Source organism: Mixophyes fleayi, chromosome 6, assembly GCF_038048845.1.
Source record: "Mixophyes fleayi isolate aMixFle1 chromosome 6, aMixFle1.hap1, whole genome shotgun sequence".
NCBI classification, from domain to species: Eukaryota; Metazoa; Chordata; class Amphibia; order Anura; family Limnodynastidae; genus Mixophyes; species Mixophyes fleayi.
In genome coordinates, this window is record NC_134407.1 from 204,556,178 (window position 1) to 204,581,400 (window position 25,223).

The window sequence follows — 25,223 nt, forward strand, 5'->3', positions numbered from 1 at the left end:
TTAACAGTCTTAGCTGGATACATTGTGCCATCTGCTTTTCCGTATTTACCTTAGTAATAGGTGAAAGTTATGTCATGCTTTCATGCTTTTTGAGATGACAGTAACCAGGTTATTTGCAAAAATAATTGTATACATGTTCCAGTAATATATATACCGCACTACAGGTTATGCGCCACCTGTCCAAATTATTCGACAATATGGCAAAGATGAAATTCAAAGATGGAGAGTCCAAGACCAGTCTTGGCATGTACAGTAAAGAGGATGAATATGTCACGTTCAATAAGCCCTGTGACTGCAGCGGGCAGGTGAGTTTGGACAAGGGCCTGGGGTAAAACACGTTGGACTTTATTCTAGGGATGCAGCAGGGATTCCTGATTCAGAACAGGTCATCTTTCTTATTTATAATTTGAAGAAATATTGTGGATACATTATTCAGTATAACAAATGTACTGCAAACTGAAGTACAGCATATACAGTCGTATTATAGGAACTCCTGCCAAAAGGACAGTGCCAAGAACAGTCTTTGTTTCATTGACAGATGCAGTACCTTCTCAAAGCCTATATGTGGCGCTACGTGACAAACCTCTCCCTAGATAGCAATATCATACAGAAACATTCAAAGTGCAGTAATAATGTAAAGAAATTGTTCAAGTATAATTCACATATATGACATTTAAAATGTGTCTTTTCAGGTTGAAACTTGGCTCAACCGCGTTCTGGACTCTATGAGGGACACTGTTAGACATGAAATGACTGAAGCTGTCACAGCATATGAAGAGAAGCCCAGAGAGCAATGGCTGTTTGACTACCCAGCCCAGGTATGTGCTCCGACTGGACGGCTGGTGTAAAGTATGGGACATCAGGGGATAAATGTATCAAGCTGAGAGTTTTCCGGCGGGTTTGAAAAACCAATCAGATTCTAGCTATCATTTATTTAGTACATTCTATATAATGATAGCTAGAATCTGATTGGTTGCTATTGGCAACATCTCCACTTTTCAAACCCGCCGGAAAACTCTCAGCTTGATACATTTACCCCCAGATGTATAATTGTAATCTGCCACCATTTTACAGTCACCTCTTCTCTCTGTCTTTTTAAAGAGGTCGGAAACCCCTTGGCTGAAACACAATATTTACTGTGAGCTGGTTAGGGGGGTTTGGCAGTAGCAGCAGGGATGTAGCGCGAGGTCCAAAATGTCATCCCAGGGTTGGATGTGAGCGCCATGCAATTAGCTCCTATTGGCCGGGGGCTTTCTGCCCCATTTCAATCATGTTTTCTCTTTTTCAAATAATGCGATAATGTGTCTTTTCTGTGGTGTATCTATAATTGTAACAGTGATAGTAGCCACTACTAGGCTCTTCTGTTCTATATAGTCTCAGGGCATGCATCATATGGGATGCAGAGACAAAGGACTGGTGACACATCTGTAGTGTTTGTGGGTGTTTTTACTGGTTGTGGTGATCGGTCAAGGTCATCTTTTGCACCAAGGGTTAAGCACCTATTTTGCTGTGTCTGCTTAATTGTATTACAACTGGTGGGACTTCCTTTCTCCCCTTGCAGGTTGCTCTCACTTGCACACAGATCTGGTGGACCACAGAGGTTGGTATCTCTTTTGCTCGGCTGGAGGAAGGCTACGAGAATGCCATGAAGGAATATTACAAGAAGCAGGTCAGCCAGCTAAATACACTCATCACCATGCTGATTGGCCAATTGTCCAAGGGGGACAGACAGAAAATTATGACGATCTGCACCATTGACGTACACGCCCGTGATGTGGTCTCTAAGATGATCACACAGAAGGTCAGTCCACTAATGGATCTTTGTCCCTTCTTTTTTCAATTCTCTGCCCATGTGATCATGTAAAATACGACCTGTTGGTGACTTCTCGAGAGAATGTAAATGCTATCTAGAATGAGATGAAGATATGATGAGGAACGAGAGGTGGAGGCAGGAACTTTGAAGCCTCCATATAGTTCACTGAATCTCCATTCATTTAATGAATGCCCAGCTCATCAAAAGTGTAATTGTAGGGATGCAAGGACAACATTGACCTCAAAATTAATGTTATTGGTGCTGATTCCCTAGTGTACGACTTCATATTTTATTGAGGTCGTTTACCAATGTAAAAATAGACGCATGACTAGTCTGAGAAAAGACCATGAATAAACAATTCCAAACTCCCTGGAACTATGGGACCAATAGCGTTGGTGTGCAAGTTGCTGTCTGTTAAAGTAAACAAGTTGTTTTTGGTGTTTATTGGTTTACATCTCCATGTGCCATTTAGGTTTTACATAGTAGATAGAAATGTGTTTCTAAATTGTAGAGAAAAAAACTGTCGTCTTATATACTTGGTTCTCTTCCCAAGAGCGTAGCGTGTGTTGTTACTGATTATTATAAATATTTAGCAGAGTACGAAATGAGTATTATTCAGCTTTGCAGTCATTTTCTCTATACACACATTGCAATTAGGGCCTGTCCTAGGCTATACATAGTAAAGGGTTAAGACAGAGATGTCTCGCCATAGAACATCTTTTCTTTTATTAAGTGTCATTTTCCAGATGGAGCTTAACTTGCCTGACTCCTCTCGTTTTACAGGTTGACAATTCACAGGCCTTCGTATGGCTGTCACAGCTCAGGCACCGCTGGGACGATGACAAGAAGCATTGCTTTGCCAACATCTGTGATGCCCAGTTCGTTTACTCTTATGAATATCTTGGCAATACTCCCCGACTTGTTATCACTCCTCTAACAGATAGGTAAGGGGTAGAGTGCCAGCGTTGTGGGACGGGAATGTTCTTCTTTTTAGAGCAACAACAGGTTTAGTAGCTGGAGAAGTTTGCTGAATGCCCTCTGCACCTATATTCTGTTTGCATCTAATACCTACTTTAACGTGGCATTCTTTCTTTCTATGACAGTTCCAAAGCTTGATTTTCAGTGTCCCATAATGTGACTCGTAATGCTATTTGAAAGTCTGTTTTTAGCAGGTTAAGACATTTTAACACTATTTGCAATTCATAAACACAAAAAAAGAAACTCTGAATGTTCTCTTTGTGCAGCTTTATTAAATGTCCCTGTTTATGTTGTAACATCATTTCTGAGCTCTAAGTATGGGAAAATACCCCACACAAAGACAAAAAGTAATTATGAAATAACTTGCAGGAAGGGATGTGGAAAACACCATAATATTTCCCATATTTTGCATATTTTATGCAGACCGTATAGGACTGTCTCTGCAAAATCCTGAGCTGAAATGGGCACTTGAAGGATGATTATTAACCAATCGGCAACTATGCATTGAAAATTTAAAGCGGTCATGGCTTGTAAAGTCAAACTTGCCTTTACAAGCCATCGCCGCTTTAAATTTTCACTGCAAAGTCGCCGGTTTCCGGTGACTTGGAGAAATCGGAGGTTCATACATTTTCCCCATGATGTCTGGACTGGACTCATCTTATTGTCTGAATGAAGTGTATGGGGCAAGAACATAGACAAAGCCAATGCAATATGCTCTTCAAGGGCCTGATTCATTAAGGATCTTAACTTGAGAAACTTCTTATTTCAGTCTCCTGGACAAAACCACGTTACAAAGCAAGGGGTGCAAATTATTATTCCACCGTCTTCCACTTATTACTGTACCGGTAGGGTGAGAGGCATAACAGTACAGCAGTGTGCGTAATGAGCACCCACTGGAATGTTGAGGAGATTTATCATGTGTGCCTACTCTCCCAGAATATCCAGGAGGGTTGGCCCAAGGAGGCTTACTAATTTCGGGGAGTCCTTCAGGAAGACGGAGGCGGTGCTTAATGACGCAATCCATGTAATCATGCCCCTCCCCTGCTATGCAATGCCATGGATCTTGCCATCATATAGCATGGGGCGGGCCACCGTGACACAATGTCATCACCACGCCCCCTCCGGCACTTGATATATGTTGTGGAGTAAACGTGTGGAAGAAAATGTGCTTTCAGGATGGTTTATTTTCACTTGGCATTATTGTATACGCATTCAGTACAGCAGAGATAAGTTACTAATTTTGCTCTTAGAACCTTATTTCTTTGCAAAATTGACCGTATTAATGTGTGATAGCCCATTGCTACTTCCTCAGCTGAATTGGAATTAAATGTTATTGACAAACTTCAATTGAATAACACCCCTGATGGCTGTATTGTTACATAAGGTTCTCATGCATGGGAATCGCCATGTTTTAAAAACACAACTACACAACATGTATTTTTAAAGACATATAGACTGTTTAACTCGGATGTCCCTCTAAGTCCAGTGAATGTGTGCCTAGATAATGGGAACTGTATAGTGTATCCATCCTGTAATCTATACCTTGTACACCCTAGATGTTATATCACTCTGACCCAGTCTCTTCATCTTACAATGAGTGGCGCCCCTGCTGGTCCAGCCGGTACTGGAAAGACGGAAACCACTAAGGACTTGGGCCGAGCTCTCGGTATCATGGTCTATGTCTTCAACTGCTCTGAGCAAATGGACTACAAGGCAAGTGGACTGGGCACACCACGCTATGGTAGACACCACTCCTGTAAGATCTGACACGATACAATATCTCTGTCTCTCCTTTTATCTTCCAGTCCTGCGGAAGCATCTACAAAGGGCTGTCTCAGACAGGAGCCTGGGGGTGCTTTGATGAATTCAATCGGATCTCTGTGGAGGTGTTGTCTGTAGTCGCTGTGCAGGTAAGGGAACGTCTCTCTCACATTCTGCGGTGGTACATTGTGGGACCAGTTGTGGGAGATGTCTTGTAGTGCACAAGACAGCTGCCTCCTCTGCCTTATATTTGGGGCAGTTCTTCTTGTCTCCATCTCTTCTTTGTGGAATCTTTCTTATGACCTATCTGATTAAGTACAATCTGATTAGTAACAACGTGGATGTAAAATCCTTGCTTAAAATAGAGGTGCATTTGATACCATAACCTACCTGCATCAATGTAAGAGAAGTCTCATGTCACTACTCTGTGTTGTTGAGGAGCCTGCTAACTGACCGTGAGAGGCCTCTTTTTTATTATTACTGCCCCCGTCGCATGCACTTTCAGCACTACTACAAAGCACATGGGGACCTTCCACTACCTCCCACGAGATCAGCACACTCCTCTCCTGATATATTCGCTCCTACTGTCAGCATTCCAATAATCCTATTGGCTACCGGTTGTTCTACTCCACCCCCCATGAGAACTGAAGTCATCCCAGATGAGCAGAAGATGATGGTTAAACACAATTAGATGCTGAGACCTAAACACACCTTAAAATGTGATAGCAACAGGTGGACCTCAGTTCAATATTGATTTTACAACTGTTTTGTTCAGAAATGAAAAAAAGGTTGATGCTAAGGATGCCAGAACTGTAATCTTCTGACAATTTATTGAAGATTGCAGACACTGCTATTATCATGCTGGCGGCTAAAGGCATTGTGGGAAATTCTCAGCCTCCAAATGGCAACCTTTACAAATTTGAGACCTTTTAAGCAGCGCCAGTGGGGTCCCTGGGGGACTTTAGAAAGTAGCATAAAGGTCGCTGTTTCTTACACTCTCTTCTTCATATTAGTCTGACTGCCAGGCTGTTTTAACTCCTCTTTACTAACCAATTAACACCCTCAGCATTTTATATGTGTAGTTTTTTGAAAAAAACTGTATTTTAATAAAAAGAGAATTTAAATATGACAGGCAGACTTGAATATAGGTTAGGTTTAAAGAGGACACATCACTTTTTCACACACAGAAGGAAGCCATTTTGTTGGCTGAACCAATATATTTCTGTACATGATAGCTCCGTGCCCTGGAAATGGAGGTTACTGATCCCCATAGCGACATCATTTAAAGCCTGTCATCTGTCCTCTCACGATTCTGGGGAAGACATCTTGTCTAAGATTAAATTATCTTCTTGTTTTGTTTGTTACTCATTGTGTAATATGCCGCTCGTATCCTTTGTTACCTGACCCAGCGTCCTCACGTTCAGTGCCAGGTTTCTCTATAAACCTTCACCTCTGTGCTATGTGTTGTACCTGATCTTGTGGAGTTACACCGCCACATAGCTGAATGGCGAATGACTATTTGAATAGAAAATTAAAATGAAAAGTTATAATCTGACAATGCAAGCAATTGAAATTGTTCCTATGTAAATATCACGTATCGTGTGTATCCTAAAGTGTATATTAGTATATATTAACTGTACACATCTATTGTCACTTATGGCTGTAAAACAGATATGTCCCTTAATTATTAGGTGAAGAGTATACAAGACGCTATCAGAGACAAGAAAAAGAGATTTAACTTTATGGGAGAAGAGATCAATCTATTTCAATCAGTCGGTATTTTCATTACAATGAATCCGGGGTACGCTGGTCGTACCGAGCTGCCAGAAAATCTTAAGGCGCTGTTCAGGTAAGGCCTATATATATATATATATATATATATATATATATATAATTATATTTTATTATGTATACCCTTTTCCAGCAATCTACCTGTACAATCCATTTGAAGTCTGACACCTTTACACATCTAATTAGGAGGACAGAGCTGCATTAATGGCAGTTTGGAGAAAGAGACTCTTACTGACAGTCTTGTGTCTCCTAGATGCAATGTACAGAATGTTGGATTAAACAAAAGGATGTGGTCAGTGATTTCATAAAGTCCCACATCACTGGACCATTTACATACATGGACATTACGCACATTATATGGCATCTATGCTTGAACAGCAAAAACTTACCTGCATTTAATATGAAAGTTGACATTTGGTTTAAATAAATTGTTTAAAATAAGTGTATTGTATTTCGCTCATGACAAGGGAGTCTCTCATAGAGCTAGTCCTAAGTACTTCTCACATTGTATGTTATCTTATATACATCTGGGGGTAAATGAATCAAGCCTGTCAGTTTGTAGAATGTACTAAATAAATGATAACTAGAATCTGATTGGTTGCTATAGGCAACGTCTCCACTTTTCAAACCCGCCGGAAACTCGCAGCTTGATACATTTACCTCCTGGACCCCAGTTATTAAACTTCTATAGAGGAACTTTTCCAGATATAAAAATCTACTGCAATACTTTGCAATTTGAGATTCTTGTTTTATATCGGCGCTATTTTAGTGTGTGGGAAAAAAAGATAAAATACTCCTTAACACATTAACACAACTGCAGTGGAAACAACGAGCATTGTATTGTATCTGATTACATGAAAATCTCTGCTTTTGGGTTATATTGTCCTTTAAAAAAAATTGACCATGCTAAAACATGGGAGGAAAAGGCCTAGTAAAATCAAGAGTATAAATGGGCAATGGACAGTGAATTAACTCCGTAAGATCCTCTACATAATAATACAACATTTATATATCTCTGTACACTGTAGATACCAGCAGTAATGACATCAATGTCTCTTTCCTCTAGACCCTGTGCCATGGTGGTCCCCGATTTTGAACTGATCTGTGAAATCATGTTGGTGGCAGAAGGGTTTATTGAAGCCAGGCTGTTGGCCAGGAAGTTTATAACTCTCTACCAGCTGTGCAAAGAGCTCCTATCCAAACAGGTATGAGGGCAATGCTCGTCAGTGGTCTATAATATTATGGGGTATAGTTACTAAACTGCGGGTTTGAAAAAGTGGAAATGTTGCCTATAGCAACCAATCAGATTCTAGTTATTTATTTAGTACATTCTACAAAGTGACAGCTAGAATCTGATTGGTTGCTATAGATAACATATCCACTTTTTCAAACCCGCAGTTTAGTAAATATACCCCTAGACTTATTTTCTCTGTATTCCTGTATTGATGTTTCTCCTTTTGTTTTCTCTCACATCCCCCTATCTTACAGTACAATTGTCTATCCTCCATTTATTTACTGCTTATGAACTAGATCCACACTGTTCTGATAATGTATCCTGTGTCCTTCGTGTAATGCTAAGCCTGGCAGAACACACTTGAAAAGAACCTTTACTGAGCGCCATGCTTGGCCAGACAGTCATTCCTGTACTTTAATGCTGAATCCGTAACTCCGCTCATTTCTCTCCTGCTACATAAAGGTTACAGTATCAAACCCGATTTGCCAGGCCGGTGTGTGACATTGTAATTTAGCACCGAAGCAGAATAATCTATCCTTCCTCCGTAGCTCACTGAAGCGACCAGCCCTGCTGCTCCAGTACAATACTGTATGTGACAAAGGGTCCTATTGATTTAAATTAGACACTTTGTGAGAGATACGAGTACAATTGGTTAAAGGTTGTTTGAAGTTTAAAGTGCTGCTGGAGTTGTACTGGGAACTAAACTAAAGATGAGTATGAAATAATGATTGCAGCAGCCAAGCGTCAGGAGATTTATATCGCACGGCTGAGCAAGTCTGTCGTGCACAGCGTTTCATAGACATTCACGTTTATTTGCTTGATTTAACCTGCTGGCTGCCAGAGTAACCCCCAATAAATGTTCCAAGCAGTATAGATCGTGTAGAAATTCTGCTTGCTTCTATTTTTATAGGGGAACAAAGCTTATACCAGCTGGGGACAACAGGCGTCTCGCCGAGCGAGCCGTCACCTAATGCCCCCCAGCGGCTTAGTAAACAGAGGCTAAGGCGGAACAGAGGCAGCCCACTTCCGCGTCACATGACCTCTGCACAGTGCAGGGAGGTCACATGGTATACTTAGAAGAGTGCAGTGGGATATCCCTTCTTCCTCTGTGCGGCCCCTTTAAAGGTTGGAGGCCCTCCACCTCTTTCACGTTGCCCATCACTGAGGTAACCATATGAAATGGTTTCTAGTACCCATCACACAACACAGCTGTTATCAGAAATTGTAGGGCCCAGTACAAATAAAACAGGCATGCACTCCCTTCATCATCATCATCATCATCATCTATTTATATAGCGCCACTGATTCCGCAGCGCTGTACAGAGAACTCATTCACATCAGTCCCTGCCCCATTGAAGCTTACAGTCTAAATTCCCTAACATATACAAACACAGACAGAGAGAGACTAAGGACAATTAATAGCAGCCAATTAACCTACTAGTATGTTTTTGGAGTGTGGGAGGAAACCGGAGCACCCGGAGGAAACCCACGCAAACACGGGGAGAACATACAAACTCCACACAGATAGGACCATGGTCGGGAATTGAACTCATGCCCCCAGTGCTGTGAGGCAGAAGTGCTAACCACTGAGCCACTGTGCTGCTCCCTTCTTCTTCTTGCCCCCCTGCCAATGTGTCCAGTGGACACATAGGTGTAGCGTGGAGCCATGATTCCCGGAGCAATTACATATATTTATTGTGTCAGATGGTTAGACAGTAAAGTATTTCTAAAACTTATAGTGAAAGTGTTATCTTGGTAGAAAATATCAGTACTTGCTTTGGTAACACTAGAAGAAGGATTTTGAGCTTAAGTTTTTAGCTTCCATGAAATACAGGTTTACATATTATTTTATATAAGACATTCATGTGACCAACTACTTCCAACATACATGTCCCAAAGCTTACCTGGTGTTTTCCAATGCAGGACCATTATGACTGGGGCTTGAGAGCTATCAAATCTGTGTTGGTGGTAGCTGGCTCCCTGAAGAGAGGAGACCCTGACCGTCCTGAAGACCAGGTCCTGATGAGAGCTCTGCGTGACTTCAACATCCCTAAGATCGTGACAGATGACATGCCTGTGTTCATGGGTCTCATCGGAGACCTCTTTCCAGCATTGGATGTGCCAAGGAAGAGAGATCTCGACTTTGAAACATTTGTGAAGCAGGCTGTTCTGGACCTCAAACTGCAAGCAGAAGACAACTTTGTTTTAAAGGTGAAGCACTAACATGTGTGGTTAATGGCTTAAGTAAGTGTGATATTTAACATGAAACCGTGTGTTTCATAATCTATATAAAACAATCAGCCAATGTTAATTAGCAGTTATTAAATTGGACTGTACTAAAAACAAGTTTGCATTTAGTATCAGTCTCTGTATTCTAGAATTCAGCAGTGCAGTGTTACATTATATCAATATATCCTGTTGGTGTCACCTCCCGGTACTATGGTTATGGTCCGTATGATCATTACATTACTTGTACCTTTTCTGTATTACTGTGTATTGTGCTGCCTAGTACATCCATGTCAATATCAGAGCAACTCCTTTGTACTCTTCTTACATCTTCTTACGCTTTGGCCAGTTGAATTTTTGGGAGAATAAACAGGCAGCACATGATTTCCAGACTCATTAATCAAACTGTGTTCCTGATTCTTTTAGAAGATTTAGGGTTAAGAAGATAAGAAATTGAGACTTGGCACACTTTAAAACCTGCTATTTTCCTTAAACGAAATAGAGGATAGTAATGCGATAGCTGTAAATTAGATGAGAGAGTTAAATACTTTTGCAAATAAAAATAATAAAAATATGTCTAAAGTTGATGAAGCTTAGATTATATATCATATATAACACAGATTTCTTTGCATTGGGGGTGGCAAATGAGGAGAGAGAGATAAGGGGCCTGATTCATTAAGGATCTTAACTTAAGAAACTTCTTATTTAAGTCTCCTGGACAAAAAACCATGTTATAATGCAAGGGGTGCAAATTAGTATTCTGTTTTGCACATAAGTTAAATACTGACTGTTTTTTCATGTAGCACACAAATACTTGATAGCTTATTTGTACACTGAAATTTAAAGTTGATATTTGTGTGCTACATGAAAAAACAGACAGTAGTTAAGTTATGTGCAAAACAGAATACTAATTTGCACCCCTTGCATTGTAACATGGTTTTGTCCAGGAGACTGTAATAAGAAGTTTCTTAAGTTAAGATCCTTAATGAATCAGGCCCAAGATACTGTAATCTGGACTAAGTATTTATTAAAGAACACAAATTAGACAGAATTGACATCTTATCTGCTGATACGGTTAAGAGATCCCAATTTATTAACATAATCAATATCTGTTTACACTTTAAATTGTATCACTGATAATTAGCCAGAAATCCTCAGCTCATGTTTGACCCTGATGTTAAAGTTTTGAATTTTTCATTTTCAGTGCTGAATTTCCCCTTTAAAATTGCTAATCCAATTTTAGCCACAAATAACAAATTCCTTGTTTAGTAACGACTAGGGGCTGTTCCTCGTAGGTGGTGCAGTTGGAAGAACTGCTGGCTGTCCGGCACTCTGTGTTCATTGTTGGCAACGCTGGAACTGGAAAATCTCAGGTCCTGAAGTCCCTAAATAAAACCTACCAGATCACCAAGAAACGTCCCGTGTGGACCGACCTTAATCCCAAAGCAGTCACCAACGATGAGCTGTTCGGTATCATTAACCCAGCCACCCGAGAGTGGAAAGACGGTAACTTCTCTTCCTCCTCCGTCCCATTGTTTATGTTTTAATTCTAGGATTTATGTTGTCATTGAATTAAAGTACAGTCTCTCTAGTTATCTTCTAATAGTATACTCCATAACTGCTTCTTTATTTCTGTTGTACATACTGGTTCCTTATTTCAATGAAACTACTTCCTGTACACTCCCCACTTTTCCCATGTAAATGTTTTTTACAGACATTGTATATTTGTCCACAAGGTCACTTTCCCATATCATCCATCTCAACCCCAATGTTCTCGTAAAATGCAAGATGTGGTGTAGTTTGTGTAATAGTACAAAAGACAGTTGTAGTCAGCCCTTATACTTAACACTGCATATCTGTGTGTATCTAGCAAAATGAAAACATGAGGTATTGGTTCATATTTTGAACAAAAAATTTAAGCCTGTTTCCCAGCGTCAAGGGCACCTCATTATATGCAGGTCTTATATTGACCTACATTCTTTAAACACTATCAAAATGCAGTTAAAGTCAGATGCACTCACCTCCCAGGTATAGGGGCTTACATTTAGTAAGAGCTGGCTTGTGAGCCACACCCAAATGTGCCTTAAATAGGCCTGATAAACAGCTGCTAAGACAACATAAGGCAATATTTGAACCCAAAAATTGTAGAAGAAATACACCAGCACTCGTCATATCCAATATTATATATGGTACCAGCTGCATAGTAATATAAATGCCCATCCATGTATACAAAACAAAAAGAAACTTGTTGTCAGCGCTTATCCTTAACACTGCATATCTGTATGTATCTAGCAAAATGAAAACATGAGGTATTGATCAAAACATTTAAGCCTGCATCCCAGTGTCAAGGGCACCTCATTGTGTAAAAACAGTGGCACAAAGGTTTTTCGTACAAAAGGTTCCAATTATTTTCACTTAAATAAACAGTGGCAACATCTGACACCTTACAGACTATTGAACTATCTAATTGATCTTCTTTGTGAAGAAGAAAAGAAGAATTGTGCTTAATTTTCTCATTAAATTAATTAACCCTTAAACATTTTAGATGCATTTTTCTGTATTATAACAGAGGCTGTTAGGGATATATTTGAATTAGAGATGAGCGGGCTCGGATATCTGAAATCCTAGCCCACCCGAACGTTGCCGATCCGGATCCGAGACAGATCCGGGTATTCCCGCCAATTGCAAAACTGAAACCGAGGCTCTGAGTCATATTCCCGCTGTCGGATCTCGCGATACTCGGATCCTATAAATTCCCCGCTAGTCGCCGCCATCTTCACTCGGGCATTAATCAGGGTAGAGGGAGGTTGTGTTAGGTGGTCCTCTGTCCTGCTATATCTCGTGCTGTGCTGTGCTGTGCTGGGGAAATAACAATGCCCTTAGAAGGACACAGCCCAGCACAGCCCAGCACAGCACAGCCCAGCACAGTCCAGCACAGCACAGCACGAAAAATGTTAAAAAAGTTCTAAAAAAAAGAAATTAAAAAAAAATATCCAAAAAAAATCCTGCAGTATAAGTCCATTGGTACTGCAATATTACAAAGTTCACTGATTCTGCAGAATAGACTGGGAATTAGTGGAAATGATTGTTATTGAATGTTATTGAGGTTAATAATAGCGTAGGAGTGAAAATAAACCCAAAAACTTGATTTTAACACTTTTTATGTTTTTTTCAAAATAAATCCGAATCCAAAACCTTAAATCCGAACCAAAACCTTTCGTCAGGTGTTTTGCGAAACAAATCCGAACCCAAAACCTCAAGCAAATCTGAATCCAAAACACAAAACACGAGACCCCAAAAGTGGCCGGTGCACATCCCTAATTTGAATGTGTGACATGTTGTCCATTTACATCTTTACAATTCCTTGTTAATTGTTTAAGTCAGGTGAAATAAAAGAAGCAGAGAGAGGACATTATATTTTCCCTAATTAGTAGAGAATACACTAATAGACTGCTCAGCATACTATACAGGAGATCGGATGTGGGAATTTGGATAGAGCATCTTATGAAATAGAATGAAACTGGAGGCACTAATTATTATTCTGTCTGTGTTGAAGGGCTGTTTTCCTCAATCATGCGTGAACTTGCCAACATTACACACGATGGGCCCAAGTGGATAGTCCTTGATGGAGATATTGATCCAATGTGGATTGAGTCCTTGAATACCGTCATGGATGATAATAAGGTACGTGAGAGAGAGGCTTGGGGTAAAGCGTTAATATAGAAATGTTCTTCTTTCCCTCCTAGCACAGTTTCTGTGGCAAGGTCAACGATCGTGCCTCACTGGATGTATGCCAGGAGTCTCCTGTACCCCAACGATCACATGACATTCATGAAAGTGTTAAGAGCCGTGATGCACACCATCTTGTCTTATGTCTTAAGTGTCATGTCAGTCCAGAATAAAATCTTATGTATGACAAAGAAAAAGTCTTCTATTTAATGACATTTAAAAGATGAAAGTGCGTATGACAGCAACTTAACAACTTATTTGCCTGTATGTATCAGATCCTTAGTACACTTCTCCTGAGAAGTACCTCATAAAGCACTTAGCACTTCATTATTTTGTGTAACTTCAGGTTTGTCTATTATTCACGAAGTCTAATGGATTCCTGAGACACGGATGCAAGAGATGACATTGCTTCGTGATTTGCTGTAATCCATTCGTGATTCTTGTACTTTACAGCACAGATTGACACAAGTTAAAGAATTTCACAATTTATGGCTGCAATAAACGTTATAGAAAACCGTTTTCAAATGAAATAAAAAAAATAATGATTTAAAAGTTCCACAGTGGAGATCCAAGCACTGCTTTGCTTTCCTGCTCTTTGTACTTGACCCTCTCCAGGCTTTTACAATTACATGACAACCCATAGGTTTGACGGGACGTTCAGAGCTTGAGGACTAGCTCACGCAGCGTGACGGAAGGCTCAGCATGTCGCCTCAGTGGAACTTTTAAAATAGGAGTATTTTTTCAAACACTTTGCATATGAAAAGGGTTCAAGGTGTTATTCTTGAAGGGAGGTGACAGTTCCTTTAAACCATTTTGTAAGACTCTAATCTATTGTCACGTTTCTTATGTAGGTTTTAACTCTGGCCAGTAACGAGCGAATCCCCCTGAATCCCACCATGAGGTTGGTGTTTGAGATCAGTCACTTGCGGACTGCGACTCCGGCCACAGTGTCCAGAGCAGGTAAAGAATAGGATGGAAATATATGTTGAATGGTGCTGTCCAGTCCGTGTGGCACTTTCCATACACACCAGGGCCATCTTTTCCATTGGGCACGATGGACAGCTGCCCGGGGGCCTCACGGGCAAGGGGGCCCCATAGGCACGGCTCTTAATGAGAATAAAAAAACCTGCAAAAAAAACCTTCAATGGTCACTGAGCAAGCACATCTATCTATCTCTATCCCTATATATCTATATCTATATCTATATCTGTATCTGTATACATCTATATATCTATATCTATATCTATATCTATATCTATATCTAGGGGCCCCGGTGCACTGCTTTGCCCATAATGTTGTTAAGATGGCCCTGATACACACCTCTTGTTTCGATACTGTTTGAGTGACCAGGACAGGGAGCAGTTCTCTGTTTTTCCTCTAGTCAATCACAGCTTTAATGGCAGTCATTCCCACAAAGACTGTAAGAGGACTATCATGGTTTGGCGGATTTTAAATGCCCAGTGCTGTGTTTGAAGGTCTATATACAGTGCTTAGGAGGCAACGTAACCGAATCGGACCAAGCTTGAATGTCCACTGAGTAATTATTGGCTGCGACAATCAGATGGGACCAATGAATCCTGCAACAAGTATAACTATTAAATGAAGTAGTTTGCCATCCATTGTCCGTTCTGCAGTGTAGTTCTTGCTGATACTCAGCATTTTTACATGAGCAGAGAGCTATTTATCCTAGGTCTTGGCCCATTTTGAGGCTCTGTGGGGTTTTGCACATTTGAAATATAAGTTCATTCAGCATCCATCAGGCTGCTTTTAAATATACAGAGGAACTAATCACTGTAAAATACTTTATACAGACTCAGTGCCCCAACTAAGGGCACCTTGAAGAGAGAATATGTCTTCTTGGGCTCTGGAAACCAAACAAATATATATATTCATCCTAAATGAAATGACATTTTGTATTCCTGTGTACAACACCTGTACTTACCTTGTAACATCCCAAAGTGATGAGGCCTATGTTGTTCACCGACCATACTAGTATTGGGTTTCTTTGCTGCTTTTTTATATAGTAAGGTGGGATGGTAACACATACTCTGAGCTTTATTGCTCAATTAACAGTATAATATAGACTGCGTCTCAAATCGAATGCCGCAACAATATCAAGCAAGTCCATTTTCCTGTTCAAAGGTTAGCCAGAAAAAGCTCCTAAAAAGCTGGGGACCATTTTAGAGCTACTCATCCCAGTTCATTTTATAAACAAATTCTCCAGTAGAGGAACCTGGAAATGTTTAGAGTGCCTTTAGATGGGAAGGAAGGTATTTGGATGAGCCACAGAGAGGGCACTGTAGTTTTGCTTGCTATAGGTCGGGTAGAGTTTGGAAAAAAATTATACAGGTCAAAGTTCTTCTTCAAGGCAAGTACAGAAACAGGAGAAGACGGATATAAATGTACACTTAGGGGTACATTTATCATCCTGCGGGTTTGAATAAGTGGAGATGTTGCCTATAGCAACCAATCAGATTGTAGTTATCATTTATCTAGTAAGTACATTCTACAAAATGACAGCTAGACTGATTGGTTGCTGATTGGTTGCTATAGGCAACATCTCCACTTTTTCACACCTACAGCTTGGTAAATTTACCCCTTAGTCGAGGTAATACAGGGGAACTCCATTTTCACATTGTTATTTTTGAATGTCATATTTTCCAGCCACAGACATGCCTTGTTTTTGAAGAGATCAGAAATCTGAGTGCTAACAGTTAACATAAAATGTAACTTGAGCTGTAAACCAGAAACGTATTATATCTATATATATGTGTCTGTCTCCCCAGGGATCCTGTACATCAACCCTGCAGATCTGGGCTGGAATCCACCAGTCACCAGCTGGATTGACAAAAGAGAGGTCCAGTCTGAGCGAGCCAACCTAACCATTCTGTTTGACAAGTACCTGCCTGTGTGCCTGGACACACTCCGAACCAGGTACTGCCAGCGGGCTGTGATGGGGGGGGAGAGTATATTAGGATAATGATATCATATTATCTCTTCCTCACCACCTGGGTACATGTGATTTTTATAGCAAAGAGTTCAGTTAAACTATATTATTTCATGACAATCTCTGTATAATTACAGGACATACCCAATTTGAGGAGAGCAGGAGGATTAGTTTTTCCAGCAATTTTTGTTTATTTGGTATCTTGCCTGTAACAGAATAGTGCGACTCCAGTAGATGGATGAACCACTATTCCTACAATGGTAAATGATGTGTTGTTCCTACTGAATGGGGAAGTGATGCTAAGAACACTGTATTGTCCCTTGTTCTGATGATATAGAAGGACAAATAAACTGAAAATGTTACACTTACAAATATCAACCAAAGATTAAAGTTTGAGTTCTGGTTTTAACCGAACTTCCCCATTGCAGCCATTAAACCTAAAATATAAATAGCTTTCTATAAAATGACTGCTAGCAGCATTTACAAAATGCTTTTCAAATGGTTTTTGCATCCCACTGAAAACCGCTTTAAGTTTATGGAGATCATGGCTTCATCCATTTACTCCCCATCACAGAATAGATTGCCCTGGCTGCATTCGCATGGTAATCATACTGTTGCATTAGCTGGTTATTTGCATTTATCATTCCTGACCTTTCCAGTGATCAGCAAGCCTGCTGCTTAAATAGGAGTCGGGTGGCCAAATTGACTGGTCTCTGCTCAAGTAAAGCAGGCCTAGTATGAATGACGCACGGACCCATGGAGCATGGGTCACTCTTGCTGGGAATGCAATGCACATATCATGGACGAGATTAGCAGATGATGAGATGTATACTAACCCTTGCCGTCCTGGAGTAACGTGCAGCAAAACACAGCCTTAAATAATCAGTGACTGTGCGTTGTGTTTGTTTGTTTTATATATTTGACAGGTTTGTATTATCCTCTGACACCTTTAAGTAATTTCACCAGTTACCAGTGCCCCCTGAAAACCATTGATGTAGATGTAACTTGTTCATATTAAATAGATAGGTTCTCGTCCTCACTGCGTGTAGGTGACAGCGCCAAGTGCTCTGTGCTCTTTAGAGTGTAACCGTTACCCACACACCCTCTTTAGTGTGTAACCGTTACCCACACACCCACACAACAGAAGTCAATCTTAATGTGCCGCCAGTTCCCGAATGGGTATTGGTTCAGAATAGTGTGTAGGCTTTTTGGCACAGATCAAAACACGTTTATGTATGGGGTTTATTTTTAAACAAGGTGCAGATGTTTATTCCAAAGTCAGTGTTGCAGAGTCTGTCTAAGCCTCTTATCTTGGCCATGCTGCTTCCCACCTATTCAGGCAGTGCATACAGCAGAAAGGTTATATTTGTTTTTCAATGACCCGTCTACATTCGTTACATTCAGGTTATTAAATAGGACTTGGAGAGTTATAACGACTTATAACGATTTTGTCTGGATATTCCCAATTTGAGGGCTCTCTCTCGCCATCCTGATCTATATAGCGTGGCATTAAAGGGGTGGGTTATTTATTTTTATTTTTATTTTTTAAAGAAACAATTTATTAAATTACAGTAGAGGTCATACAACAGATGAAGAGGACAAAGCAAAAACACCACAGCCATTATAAAGTAAGATTTGAAGGGGTGTTTTTAGGGAAGGGCGATGGGGGTGACCACATGCTCCAGGAGGAGCTGGACACACACCCATGTGCCCACTGTCCCATTGGCATCCCCTCTCGCCAGTAACTGATATAGATGACATGGGATCTATATCCCATGTACACATGGCACGTCCCATGGGTACACTTGTTTAGCAAGGATCAAAGCTATACAAGTACCATGCACATGTTCATGGCTCACACAATCAGACACTGCCTCCCCTGCAGCCCTTTGACATGATGGCCTTCACTTCACTCCTCCTCCAGACCCGGAGGCAGACACAGAGGAGTGTGTGGACTACTCCTCTCCCTTTGATGCACATTTACAGTTATAGCAAGTGCTCCATTACTTATGTTCCCATCTTTTTAAGTACATACTATGCGGATATCTAACCCCTTCTTTGTGTGTGATGCTTTGATATATCGCCCGGTGGACCATATCAACAATTGCCGGGAACATCATAATCTCCTTGACTATTGCAACTCCCATCTTACTGCTTTTACTCTAACCAGACGTTTCACCCCTACAATCTATTTTGAATGCAGCAGCTAAACAATTTTTCCTTGCAAATCATTCATTTGCTGCTTCACTCTGTCAGCCCCTACATTGGTTACCTGTACTAAATCATATATATCGAGCCATTACAAAATCTGCACCAATATACATCTCTACCCTTGTCTCAAAATATCTCCCAGCTCCACCCCTTCACTGTGCCCAAGATTTACTCCTCTCACCCACACACATTAGCTGCTCCAATTCCCAATTACAGGACATTTTGCAGGTTGCCCCCTCTCTGTGCATTGCCCACCCTCACTCAACAAGACTTCCCTCTTACATCCAAACCTTCATGCTCTCCATGAAAACTCGTCTCTTTAAGCTAGTTTACCAAATTCCTGAGCTACCTTCTTAACCTTGTCTCTTCTACCTGATTACCAACACACTACACCGTAAACACAAACTTACATTTATTCTCATTCTGTACTCAAGAACACTCTGACCCCTGACTGGATCAGACAGCAACACTAGGCACTTTTTCCCATTGCAATGATTGTGAGCAGAGGTCCTCCTACAACTTTGTCTGTTATACCCAGTCTTGTTATATTACTATGCTTTTATCCAATTATAAACAATGTATGCTGGTGATGTAGAAATAAATATTAATAATAATAATAATAATAATAATATGCCTGGTCACACATGTACAGGTCCAACAAGACTGGCCTGATGAAGTGGTAATACTACACTTGTCACTGTCCGGAAGTATCACCCGGCAGCTAAGTATTACTAAGCAATACTCCCTTAGGAAATCATGGCACAAATATAGCCATATCACCACTGTTAAATAGACCCTACTGGTGTGTGTGTGTATATATATATATATATATATATATATATATATATGTATATTTGTATATATATATATATATATATATATATATATATATATATATATATATATATTATATATATATATATTGGAACAAAGGGAGGCATTTACCTGACAAGATGCAGAGAAAGCATACAAGCAGAGTAAGACATTGGCACAGTTATGCACCTAGATTGAGGTTAAACCAGGTAAAGACTTATGTATAGTTTTAAGTTTGGTTAACTTACATGATTTGAAAGCTCCTTCCTCTCAGCAAACAGACAGGGTGTGTCTGTTAGTGCAAACAGAGTCAGTGATGGGTGTTTCCTCTTAAAGGGAAGGTGGGTGTGTCACATGCCCATCAAGCTAAGGCTGGGGGAGGAGTGTCATGTATAAAAGCTTGCTTGTGTCATTTGTTCACTGAGACCAACGCTGGAGAAGCTGGCTGGTCTTGAGAGAGCTGGTCTATGTCTAGATAGTGTTTAGGGTCTCCAGAATTGCTGTGAAATTCATACGGTGTCAAATACATTTTAACCATCCTGACAATAAAGCTGCATAAAAAGAAGTTGTTCGCGTGTGCTTCAGCAGTAGCGGGCTCTTGCCACAATATATATATATATATATATATATATATATATATATATATATACAAGTTAACCCATGCATGACACTCATGCATTCTAGTCAAATCAAGCTACTTAAGGTGTTAAAAAGGTTCTTGTCATGCATTTGGGCCTAGCCCAGGCCTCCCCAGGGGAAGAGCGTTACTTCCCGACGCAAGCGCCCTTTTTTAACGTGGTTTTGTCCACATGTCACCACCTCATCATTTTTCTCCATCACCTCATCCTTCATCTTCATCGCCACATCCTTCATCAAGCTACTTAAGGTGTTAAAAACTCCCCACTGTCACCCCCGGCAACCACCAACCACTCCCAACTGTCACTTCTCCTTCAAGAAATATATAGGTCAGTGTATAACTCTGCCCAGCAGGTGGCGCTGCAGCTTGTTTTTTTTTTTCCCACACACGCCACTAGGCATTTATATAGTAGATATATATGTCGTGTAACCGATCTGTGCCGTCATCCACCAGGGTTGTCAAAATGCAGCTTCTCCCGTATGGTCCTCAACCAGACAAAGGACCTAGTAAGGTAATATTAAACAATAACAAGAGAGCGCAATATGGTGTAGTGTTTTGATGCATCAATTGATCAGTTATCAATTCAATAAAATTCTATATACATTTGCTTAAATACAATAATGCCTTATCTGGAAACTCTATAGGTGTGCCAAGCTCTTCATGGATCCAACAATTCTTAGGTCTCCCTTTTTCCTTGCTAGAGATTGGTAGGTAGGAGAAAACAGAGGAAAAAGAAGAATAAAAATGGGATGGCCAGAATTGGCCCACTGTGTCATCATCATCACCTACACTATGGGCTAGATTTACTAAACTGCGGGTTTGAAAAAGGTGGAGATGTTGCCCATAGCAACCAATCAGATTCTAGCTATCATTTATATTAGCGCATTCTACAAAATGACAGCTAGAATCTGATTGGTTGCTATAGGCAACATCTCTACTTTCTCAAACCCACAGCTTAGTAAATATACCCCTATGTGTAGTAATGCCATTTTTGTTTTGTCATACAACAAGATTGAATACTCTTACACCAAATATAAAATAGCTTATCTGTAGTTGGAGATATTCAAACTCATGGACTCCAGACATCGGGTCCGGATGGTGTCACTGTGTAGCCCACAACACAGATCAGAGATATAAAGTAATGATTCAAGATAAAAACAGGGTGCGGGAGGTCAACCTATGCGTTTAGTTTTTGCAGCTTCCTCCAGGGTTTGGCCTCCCACCCTCTGAAGTCTCTTTAACTAGTACAAACAATTGCAAACACATATTTCCCTGTGTAAGAGTGAATATATATAGATGCTTAACTTCTGCATCCTTATCTCTCCTCCCTCACTAAATGCCAATGCTGAGTGTCTCATAGGTTTACCATCAAACACTATTGTTCACCCACACAGCGGCTCTCTGTTGCCATCAAATGAAATAGAAATAATTCCCATCATTCAGAACGGGGAAACTGAATGTATTCCTAATTATGTTTGTACACAACAGACGGGCTCAGGCTGGAAACTTGCTCAGTGCCCAGCATTCATTTGGAATGCATGACCCCTGTACCCACTCAGTCATGGTGCTGAATGGACACCCAGCAGTCTATAACATTTATTTAAGAGGACCTGGATAAATTAGCTTTCCTTTCTTATTTACAGAATTCACTTTGCCTCATTGAAATGCACAGCGGGACGGTTACATAATAGATTTACCATGAAATAATCATTAGACGTCGCTGGGTTTTCCATTTTTCATTTGTTTTGAGTTTGTATCAATAAGTCAGATCTGTGAATACCTGTTTTCCAGCTTCTCAGAGCTCAGTGTGCGTCACTGTCCATATATGGGGGGAAAACAATCCCAGTATTTGTGTATAGAGAGGGGAAAAAAATAAACAATGGTTTGTGGTTGTCAACAAACATTTAAAAAATCATATATATATAATTATCCCTCCAGTATAACATATTCTAGTTAAGAGTTTCCATGTATCAAGGAGAGGCTTGCAAACACATTTCAATAATTTGTATTCTTTAACTGCATATTTAAAGATTCCATCTTCAGAATAGTAAATAGATTTGGTATCAATAAAATTAAAGGTCTAAACGGGTAGCCAGGTAACAGATAGGAGCAGCAGAAATCTTGACTGTTTAGTCTACAAAGGTTTAGTTAGTTAGATCCGGGGTTGTGGACACAACACCAGCTAAGATTGAAACAGCAAACGGTGGTACGGAGTTACTACTGGTATTCACCAGAGCCCACCGCAAAGCAGGGTGGATTTGGCTGCGTGTAGTAACCCGGACACAATCCGACATGGCTCGGACTGCGTCCGGGTTGGACAGAATAGTCAAGCTGAGGTCAGCAGGATACAGGTAAAGTAAACAGAATCAGCAAGTAGAGGAATAGTCAGGAAAAGCCAAAGGTCAAAATCTGTCAGCACAGTACAAAGTCACTAAGTATCACAAAGTCAGTAACAAGCCGGGTCAATAATCAGGAATCAAGCAGTAAACAGGAGAGTGAGCTCAGAGCAGCAAAGCTGATACTCTGCCAGGCAATGACAGGCAGAGCAGGTTTATATACTGTTTGGAAGTTCAAGTGCCCAGCTCTGTGATTTCAGTGATCACCTGATTGCATCTGTGTAAACTTGCATCAGCTGTGCTTGCCATGCTGTGCAGTGAGAGCTGAATAATGAGCCTTGCATCGACATATAGGATTCCTGACAGACATCATTTATAATTCTGGTTATTGATAAAATAACAAGGGTCCAAGGAAAAGATATAACATTACTGCAAGCTTTAAGCACAAACCATGACATGAATAACTTGTTGAACTTAATATGTACAGCATGAAGGAAAGAAGATAGAGTATTTTAGTTTAGTTCTAAAACAAAGAGATACTGCCTTAAATTGTTGGGGTAATGCTCAAGAGTAATCCAAATAGTAATGTCTGATACTATTACAGTATTTTATTTTATTGAACGAGTTGTAGATGCTTGGATCAATCTCCCAACAGATGTAATAATAAAACCAATAGTAAATGAATTTACATGGGATAAACATAGGTCTGTCTTGACAATAAGTCATTAATATAAATATAATGGGCAGATAGATTGGCTAATTGGACCTTACCTGCTTTTAGTATTCTGTGCTTACTAATCAGAAACCTCTTGATCCAATAAAGGCTGCTAGGCTTTATTGAAGGTTATTTTCATGACAGATATACAGCAGGGACTTGTGTTGGGCCGGTAAAGATTGGGGTTGGGTTTTGGTTACACACCAAGACTTTGTCACCTTTGGACACATTAAAATAAAAAAATTCACACACGTTGTATTTCCTCTAAACAGATTGAAGAAGATCATACCGATCCCAGAGCAGAGCATGGTCCAGATGTTGTGCTATCTCCTGGAATGTCTCCTGACTAAGGAAAACACACCTCCCGACTGCCCCAAAGAGCTCTACGAGCTGTACTTTGTGTTTGCTGCCGTGTGGGCTTTTGGAGGAGCAATGTTTCAGGATCAGGTACGGTCCGTTCGTACTTCTCTTATGATGACATTTTTACATATCTAAAACAAAGAAAAATAATGTATACATTATGTTTATTGCTGGTGCGTCTGTTCCGTGCCGTTCCTTCAGTCTTCTGCTGCATTCATAGAAGCTCCATTTATGTTTCGGAAAATTGAACATTGAACAATAATTACAAGGTTATAGACAGGCAGCGGTCTACCATGGCAGAGAAAACAACAGGGATTTATATTGTGAAGTAGTACAGTTTATGTGACAAATGTCCTGACAATGTTTAGTATTAGAGATTTATTTAGGTTACTTAGTAAACGCATATTGTATTGACCCACTTTTCACTTGTGTGATCCAATATTTTCTGGAGACTAGTACAGAAAACACTGTCACGTACAGGCATACAAATCTTATTACCTTTGTTGATCCTGAGAAGATTGATGTGAAGTTTTATACGCAGGGGTTCAAAGAAATAGGGGACCTTGTTGGCTGTGACGTGGAGGCCCAGACTTGTTTGTTCTCCATATTTATTTTTACACTGTGTATATTTGCTGAATTCCAATTCTTTTGTTATGTTCACTGGATTTGACTTTGCTCATTGTCTGTATGTATAAACAACTGCACAGTATCACTTCTCTTGTTCTGTAGGTTGGATGTACTTCTCAGTATCTGCTCTCAGTCTGTATGTGTGGATAATTACATAGTACCATTTCTCTAGTTCTGGTCTTTTTTGTATGTACGGTAATGACACAGTATAACTTCTCTCGCTCTGCATTCTGAGTGTAATTCTCAGTATTGATATTTTATTCTGTATACACAGTACAGCTTCTCTTATTCTGTATTCTGGAAACAACTCTTGGCACCTGTATGACATCTTTAAGTTGTTGGAAAACTTTGTAGTGCTCGACCTGTGGCTTTGCAGATGTTGTGAAACTACAAGCCCCAGCATGCTTTGCCAGTAGACAGCCAGCTGATAGCTGGCAAGGTATGCTAGGATTTGTAGTTTCACAACACCTGGAGAGCCACAGGTTGGCCTGGCCTGATATAGATCCAATTTGCCTGTTCTGTATGCAGGAAGCATTTGTCACAATCCTTGGCACAGAGTTTGCATCCTGTGTTCTCTGGTTCTGTGGTAGGACATGAAGAACAGAACAGGACTATGTAAATAATCTACTATTTTTATATTTTGATTTTATTTTTTATCCTTTAGCATAAATAAGACCATACTTGCCTACTTTCAGTAGGCGACGTCCGGGAGAGAGGCGTGACTAGCGGACACCTTGAATTGCGTCATTTTGGGCCCGCCCCCACAAGTAAAATGACGTTTTGTTGCGGGGGGTGGGGCCAAAATGACGCGATTCACCGAGAATCGCGTCATTTTGCCAAGGGAATTGCGGGATGCGGGAGAAATGCCAGCTCTCCCGGGAGTCCGACCCGAATTTCGGGAGTCTCCCGGACTTTCTGGGAGAGTTGGCAAGTATGAATAAGACACAGACATCTCTTCCGGTTTCATGTTCCATCTAGGAGAGATGGGCATGTTAACCTAAAAGCTCTGCCTCCTCTCTAGTATAACTACTCTCTCTGCAAAGCA

The 25,223-nt window shown here is 40.4% G+C and overlaps 1 protein-coding gene across 1 annotated transcript in view; it reads left to right on the plus strand.

Moving 5' to 3' along the window:
* Positions 1-25,223, plus strand: part of DNAH9 (dynein axonemal heavy chain 9) — a 215,430-nt gene that overhangs the window by 62,983 nt on the left and 127,224 nt on the right. Inside the window, exons 23-36 of the mRNA XM_075178154.1 lie at positions 165-305; positions 693-818; positions 1,562-1,801; positions 2,597-2,757; positions 4,348-4,504; positions 4,597-4,701; positions 6,244-6,401; positions 7,410-7,548; positions 9,501-9,788; positions 11,099-11,309; positions 13,360-13,487; positions 14,384-14,492; positions 16,319-16,466; positions 23,464-23,638. Of these exons, the coding sequence (XP_075034255.1) occupies positions 165-305; positions 693-818; positions 1,562-1,801; positions 2,597-2,757; positions 4,348-4,504; positions 4,597-4,701; positions 6,244-6,401; positions 7,410-7,548; positions 9,501-9,788; positions 11,099-11,309; positions 13,360-13,487; positions 14,384-14,492; positions 16,319-16,466; positions 23,464-23,638 (2,286 nt within the window). The remainder of the gene's footprint in view (positions 1-164; positions 306-692; positions 819-1,561; positions 1,802-2,596; positions 2,758-4,347; positions 4,505-4,596; positions 4,702-6,243; positions 6,402-7,409; positions 7,549-9,500; positions 9,789-11,098; positions 11,310-13,359; positions 13,488-14,383; positions 14,493-16,318; positions 16,467-23,463; positions 23,639-25,223) is intronic.